Here is a 7,243-nt window from a genome sequence, read left to right on the forward strand (position 1 = left end):
AGTTGCCTTTTGTCGTCGTTATGAAAAGAGGCTTTTAGGACGAGCGACGGAGAGGAAATCGTTCTGCTTGGACGTGTCGCCACGCGGTCGTCTGCCTCCTCCGACTCCAGACTGCCGAGTCGCCATTGTTGTCTCTCGGCCGGCGCTCATTCTTAACATTTTCACTGTATTACGGTTACCGGTTGTGAGTAGTGGAGTTACTTCCAGAGTCTGTTAACAATATAGCCCGGGGGCCTGCAACCTTTATGACCAAAAGAGGAATTTTTTCGCAATTTTCAGCAAAATAACATTTTGGCTTGAAACGCAAAACATGTAAATTCTCTGCAGAAAAAAAAAAGAAAAAAAACTTTTGAAATTGCTTGTTAAAAAAAAAGTAGATTGCGTTCATATGGTGTCATTGGTGCAATTTTGATTTATTGAATGTGCAGGTCTTGTAGACATTTTTACAGATTTTCCAACTTTAGCTGTTTTATACATCTTGGCTATTTTAGCCACTTTAGTCACTTAACTTTTTATAGCCGCTGTGCTTCTCATGGTGAGAGCAGTTTTAGCCGTTCTACCAATTATTTCTTTTTTTCCTCCTCATTTACTTATTTCTCTTCAATTGTTTTTCCCATTTTCTTTTCCTTTGCCTGTTTTTGTTTTCCTAAAAAAAAAAAACCTACTAGCAATTCTAATCATTTTGGTTTGACTGTTTTAACTTTATTTTTTAAGATGACTATTAATTTAGTAGTTTTAGTGATTTTATCCATTTTTATTTTTGGAGATTTTCCGATATTCTGGCTGTTACTTTATTTAGTGTTTTTTTGCCTAGGTTACTTTTTTTGGTTTGTTTTTTTAAATCAGTGTGGAATGCAAATAAACTAAAAATGAAAAAAAACCAATACTTTTGTGAAAATGTCCCGGAGCCATTACAGCAAAGCCACATGTGGCTCCAGAGCCGTGGGTTGTATTCCCCTGTAGTACATAACTTTTAGTCTTCTGTCCCATTTCACATCAGTCAGTCTCCAGTCAAGCAGGTTTCTGTGGAAAACCAAAAAACTTAAGGAGAAAAATCCAAAGGTTTTACATCCAGAAATCGAACCAGAGCTTTTCTCACCGTGACGTGACACAACTAACCACTATACAACATACACACCCTGTTTGTAAATCTAAGTCTATTTCAGAACAGAAGTTAACTAGTGACTTGGTGAACTGGAGTGTTCCGCGGGAAGAAAAATGCACCAAAACTTCCACAGGATTTTTTCTTTTAATTGAGATAAAAGAAGACTACATGTGAACTACTTGTTACGACTTATACTTCCTAATGAATAAAACCTAAACTCAGCCACACAAACACATCTTCACCCAGTGTTTAAAATTATTCAACTCAATGTGAAATATACACTCAAAATGTGCAAAACTCAACAAAACATTGCATGAAAGGAAGGTTCACATTGTAAACAGAAGCTGCATCCAAAGATCATCCATAGTAGAAATGTTTGTCCTGGTCTGTGTCTTTTCTCCTCCTCACCTTCACATGAGTGAAAGAAAAAAAAAAAAAGTTTTTTTTTTAAAACTTTTATAACATGATGAGCTGTACTTCCAGCTGACTCATCATCCGGGATCCCATTTCTAATTCATGACTCAGCCACACACTCAAAACATCTGCACACAGATGACACTACAGCCGCCACCTAGTGGACAACAGACATCACTACACCCCGCAAGCACTGAGCATTACGCTTCACGAGAAAAAGAAAAGTATGACAGGCTCGTCCCTTTTTACATTCAGATAACGAACACTAACACCACAGCATCAGGTCGAACAGCACGGGTCTGGAATGTTTCCGATTCAAATGTTCATCTGAGTCCTTCAGAGAGGAGAACGACTGAAAATGTCCCGGGGAGCCTGAGGGCGGCGTGAGGCACCGTGACGCCCCCGGAGCTCTTCGGATTCCATCCGATAACCCCTCCGACGGTTAAACCAACCGTCTCCGTCTCCGTGACCTCCTGCACTCAAAACAGCATGTGTCTTTTCTCTGAGTGCAAAAGAGGTTTGTGTCAAAATTCAAAAAGCGAGAATAAATAAATAGACAAGCTCCGCAGCTTTGGATCACACTGCCGTTTAAAAAAAACCAAAAAGTTAAGCATGTCAAGGAATAATAATAAAAAAACAACAAAAACAAATAGAGATAAAAAAAATCAGTAAAAATGACAAAGCCTTGTAAAATATTCACAAAAATTCTAAATTTTTTCCCCCTAATTTTCACAACGAAAGTGCAAAATGTTAAAGAGACAAACAGTGATTGATTCAACTTAATTCCAACATGGATGTTACCATAAATACACATTTAAATTAAAGCATTCATTACAGCTAGAAAGCCAATAAATTCCCTTATTTTCACAATGTAAACTTAAACATTTTAATCTATAAGAGTGCATAAATACAGCCGGGTTGTTTGAGAGGATGAAGTTTGGGTTCGACGAGACGCGATTCAGGAAGTTGATCCATTACTGGTTTCACAGGTTAGAAGAAGGAAAGTTATTTCACTTTAATTACAGCATCAGATAAAAATAAGAAACACTGACTGAAGTGATTAGCTAGAAATCCTAAATATCTACATCTGGGATGAGGGTGTTGTGACGGCGGCGGGTCTCATCGGGTTCATGAGGAGGCAAGGCGGAGCTTTAAAGGGTCGCTCTCACACGTCGCGCCCGGCGGCGAGCGGCGCCGCTCGCATCACTGAGCATGGTTGAAGGTTCCTCACAGATTGGCGCTGGTTCCTTTTTCAAAAAGGAGTTTGTCACTTTACTCTGACTCCCTCCAGTGTTTTCAAGTACCTGAACGTCATTTCCATCAAGGACGGAGAGCGGCGGGCGAGGGGGCGGGGCTAGACGTCGATGGCCACGCCGTGCTTGGTGGAGATCACGTCCCTGGTGCCCGTCAGGTACATGAGCACCGAGCAGAGGTGGGGCAGCGTGGCCGTGGTGCTGATGTACAGCCAGTAGGGCAGCGGCGCCGTGTTGCCGAACGGGCACACCCACAGGCCGTGGCGCACGGCGTCCCGCACGTGGTGCGTCGCCATGGAGATGAACAGCATCCAGGGCAGCGAGCACCAGGCGTCTTTGAGGCGTCCGATCCACATGAGGAAGCGGAGGGAGAGGCAGATGACGGGGATGAGGGAGGAGCAGTGGAGGGGTGGGCGCTGCGGGAGGGAGACGGCGGCCTGGGGGGGGGGGGGCACAAGAGGATCAGCCAATCAGGCGAGAGCATCACAGACGCCATGATAATGTGGCACTAAAGGAGGGAACGTCACTCCTCACTGACTCCTGAGAGTAAATCTGGTGGCAAACACAGCTGGAAAAAGTCCAGGAATTTTTCGAAGTTGAAAACTTTCCATGTGAATAAATGTAAATAAATCTTAAAATAAATAAAGTTTATTAAAGAAGTTAAATATAGTTGATGAAAATATATTTCAGCAACATCCTGACTGAAAAAACTGATTTCATGCAGCTGAATATTTGGCATTCCTCCATCACATGCACACATGACTTTTCATTTAATTTTGGTTTTATTTTGAAAACAGTAAAAGAGAAAAGACACACATTGCAGTAAGAAAGCTATTGTGTTGAAAAAGGAGCAGGAGGAAGCGTAAGTCCTGCAGTCAGAGCACGAGACACAAAGTCACATCAGTTTTGATGAAATTAAGTGGGAATATATTAAACTAATTTAATGTATTAATAATGTTCAACTTACAAATATCACATATAAATGTTAAGAGCGATGAATTCAATCATTTCCGATGCAACGCGATGTAGACGTGGACATTCCTGCATTCCTGCAGCGACGAAACCCCATAATGGATTCTAATGAATATTTCCAAAATCTTCCACCCTAAAGGCAAATATCCTGTGGTTGATTAAGAAAATATACAGAATAAAATAACCAGATTAATGTTTGAGTCAACATCAGCTACGTGTTTCTAAGAATCAAAACTCAACTTATGCATGTATGTTGCTGCTAAAAGAGTTTCCATTTAAAATAAAACAAACTAACCCTCTGTGGAAGAGGAAGGAACGACAGGAGTCAGAGACGAACCGTCACGAGACAAACGTGTGTGAAGCAGTGGAGTCAGCAGTGGATGTGGAGGCGGTGCGGGGCGGTTGGGCCGCGGTCTCACCTTGAGCGACATGGATCCGGCCATGTAGAAGTGGTCCAGGTCAATGATGGAGGCCAGCAGTCCGGCCAGCAGAACCTCGTACAGGTCGCTCTTCTTCCTCAAGCCGATGACCACCGCCCACGACCACAGCCCTACCAGGCCGTGCGTGGCGTTGTCCAGCGCGGCGCGCAGCCACAGGTGATTCTGGATGACGGACAGCTGGAGGGCGTGGTCCGCCGCCACGCAGAACATGCCGAGTCCGGCCGAGGCCAGCAGCGAGGCGGAGCTGAAGGTCTGCAGCAGGGCCTGGGCCTTCTCCGTCTCCACGGCCAGGCTGAGGGGCAGCGGGCCGCCGTCCCCCCCGAGCCCCGCCCCCAGCAGTGGGGACGCCGGGGGCGACGAGTCCAACTTGGAGTAGAAGCCTTGCATGCTTGACGGATGGCTGGAGCGGCCAATCAGCGGCGAAGGTCAGCACCGTTCAGACAGACTGGAGAGAAAAGGAAGGATGGAACCTTGGAATCGTCGACGTTCAGGCTTAGTGCCTTTATTTTCAATTAAAAAACCACAATTCTTCCCCTTCTGAGTCCAAACTGCTTTGACTTGCAGGATTTTATGAAGCCCAGAGGACCGAGAACAGCCTGTTAGTGTCGGCTCCAAACAATAACACTGAGAAATGAGCCTCGCAGTGAGAGGTCCAAAATAACGCTGAAGAATTAGTATCAACGGGGGGAAGAATGGATTTCTTACCACAATGAAAAATAATAAAAGGCATCCGAGTGCAATTTCTTACTTATAATCACAGTGATAATGTGAAATAATCCCACTTGAATATTGTAGGAAATCTAGGAAGCATTTGCAGATTATTTTTCTTGTCGGAATGACAAATGGAAGTCTTTTTTTTTTTTTTTTTTTAATGAAACGACTTCTTCCTCGCTTGAGGAAAGATACTTACTGTGACATCTGACAAAGGTCACACAGCATGAAACATATAAAGTTAATTCCATTAGCAGGAGCTCCAGTAATGTTGCAAAAGAAATCCTTGATTGATTCTGGTCGTTTCAGCAGTTTTCAGTACTTTCATGGAGAAAACATATTATTAGTATAAAAACACTTTGTTAAAGAAATAATTCCTCCACTGGAGCCACACAACACATTCAGATCAATGGGATTCAGAATATTAAGCTGCAATCAAGCACATTAATCACACAACGTTCATCCAGAGACGCTATGATGGCGAGTTGTTGGCGAAAATAACATCGTATGTTTCCACGATTTTAGTTCAGAGCTGAGGGAGTTAGTGGAACACATAGCGGCAGTGTAGGGAATTAGACTGTATACATGTAAAGATGAAGGCACAAATGTTTACATGCATTCATGCTCTGCAAATTCAACATGACTGAATTTTTTAATCCACATGAAAAATTGTGATTAACTGGAAAAAAAAAAAAAAAAAAAGAAGTAGCTTATATCATTAAATAATCCAGACTGACATGAGAGGTCACAACGACATCACAAGTTCTAAACAATTATCAGAAAACAGGAAAGTCTACAGAGCGCTCCGATTCTGAAATACGGCTGATGGAATCCGCAGAAAATACAAGAACGCCGCCTCGTCACTCACAGGAGGCGTTATTTTGGAGCATGAATCAAAGCGCTGATATTTAGGGAGAACGTCTCTCAAAGCACAGATCATCTAGTGATCGTATTCATCACAAATCGTGACGTTATCTCTAAACAACAACAGTATCTCATGTCGTATGTTCACTGAATATCATTCAGCCCTCATATAATCCAGACTTTGATGTTTATTGTGTACATCCTTACTGATTTGTCTCTTATATTTAAAGCAAAATCCGGACTCATCACAACACTAAAGCCATCATTTCAAATCTAGAAAACATAAAAGTGAGGCCTCAACGTAAAGCAGGATACTAATGGTAGTCCTCAAATCTATTTATTGTTTTTTCAGAATGTTGAATAAAATATCCCGTTGACTGGTTGAAAATTAATCTATACTGTAAATCATAAGAATATGAAAAAACAGGCTGGAGATGTTGCACAAGAGCTGTTCAGCTCAATGTCATCATTTACATAAGAAACAAAGCAGATGACACACACACACACACACACACACACACACACACACACACACACACACACACACACACACACACACACACACACACACACACACACACACACACACACACACACACACACACCAGAAGGACTTGATATTCTGAATGTCAGGATGTAATCTAGGCTCTCAGAGATCCTCCGTGTTGTTTACAGCTGCTCGTGAAGCTGCTGCTTCTCCTTGCAGAAGAAACATCCTCCAACATGAAGCTGCTCTCTATGAAAATTTAATTAGCTGGTTATTTCTGTCACCGGCTGGCAGCTCCTCGTTACCCGCCGGCATCTCGCACACCAGGTCGGCTCTCCCGGAGTACCGTTACTCCGTTACATGTAACGTTAGTCCGTTACAGTCACGTCAGGAGGAGTTAGTTGACCTTATGGAGGCTGCTAGCTGCGAGCTAAGCTAACAGTGACAGAGGGACCGCTTTGTGTGGGCGGACAGCAGCTGTCACTACGGAGGGTTACGCAACGTGACACGCGCCGCTCCTCACTGTAACAGATAACTCTAACATATGTCGGTCAAATGAGATGCTTTACAAACATTTGTGGAGAACAGGTAGGAAGATAAAGAGATACTCACCCCATCTCTCCGTTCTGCTGAAGCCGGGGTGTCCACTCTCTGATTCTACGGTGCGTCACTGTAGCGTTAAAAGCTCATTGGGGCTCTGCTGCTACCTGTCGGCCAGTGGTGGAACAGCATAGATCCGCAGGAAAGTGGAATGTGTAGTTGTGTACTGTGAATTTGTTGTAGTGTACCATGAGTTGTGTTCTTAATTACAGGAGCACAAATCTTTTTTATTAGTCAAAGATTAACAAACTGACATGCTCACATTTTCCCTAAAATTGTTGCAATACATTTGTTGAAAAATATATTTGTGCTCCTGAATCAATGTGAATGTTTTTTTTTTTATGTGCATGAAATACATTAATGATAGGTCAGAGAAGGTTCTCAATTTGAATGAGTG

The 7,243-nt window shown here is 42.8% G+C and overlaps 1 protein-coding gene across 1 annotated transcript; it reads right to left on the bottom strand.

Annotated features, from left to right (window-relative positions):
• Nucleotides 1-1,232: 1,232 nt before the first annotated feature.
• tmem267 (transmembrane protein 267) lies at nt 1,233-6,920 on the bottom strand. The gene is made up of 3 exons (XM_080477439.1): nt 6,859-6,920; nt 4,164-4,629; nt 1,233-3,209 (listed from the first exon to the last, which is right to left on the bottom strand). Exons 2-3 carry the CDS (start codon nt 4,569-4,571, stop codon nt 2,874-2,876), a joined length of 744 nt encoding a protein of 247 aa, XP_080333565.1. The 5' UTR covers nt 4,572-4,629; nt 6,859-6,920; the 3' UTR covers nt 1,233-2,873.
• Nucleotides 6,921-7,243: the final 323 nt, after the last annotated feature.

This window comes from Lipophrys pholis, assembly GCF_963383615.2.
Source record: "Lipophrys pholis genome assembly, chromosome: 12".
NCBI lineage: Eukaryota > Metazoa > Chordata > Actinopteri > Blenniiformes > Blenniidae > Lipophrys > Lipophrys pholis.

Excerpts from the sequence above, each read along its gene's own strand:
- tmem267 (XM_080477439.1), bottom strand. The coding sequence starts at position 4,571 with ATGCAAGGCTTCTACTCCAAGTTGGACTCGTCGCCCCCGGCGTCCCCA. Across the intron at positions 3,210-4,163 it reads CCGGATCCATGTCGCTCAAG|GCCGCCGTCTCCCTCCCGCA; the intron begins GTGAGACCGCGG and ends CCCCCCCCCCAG.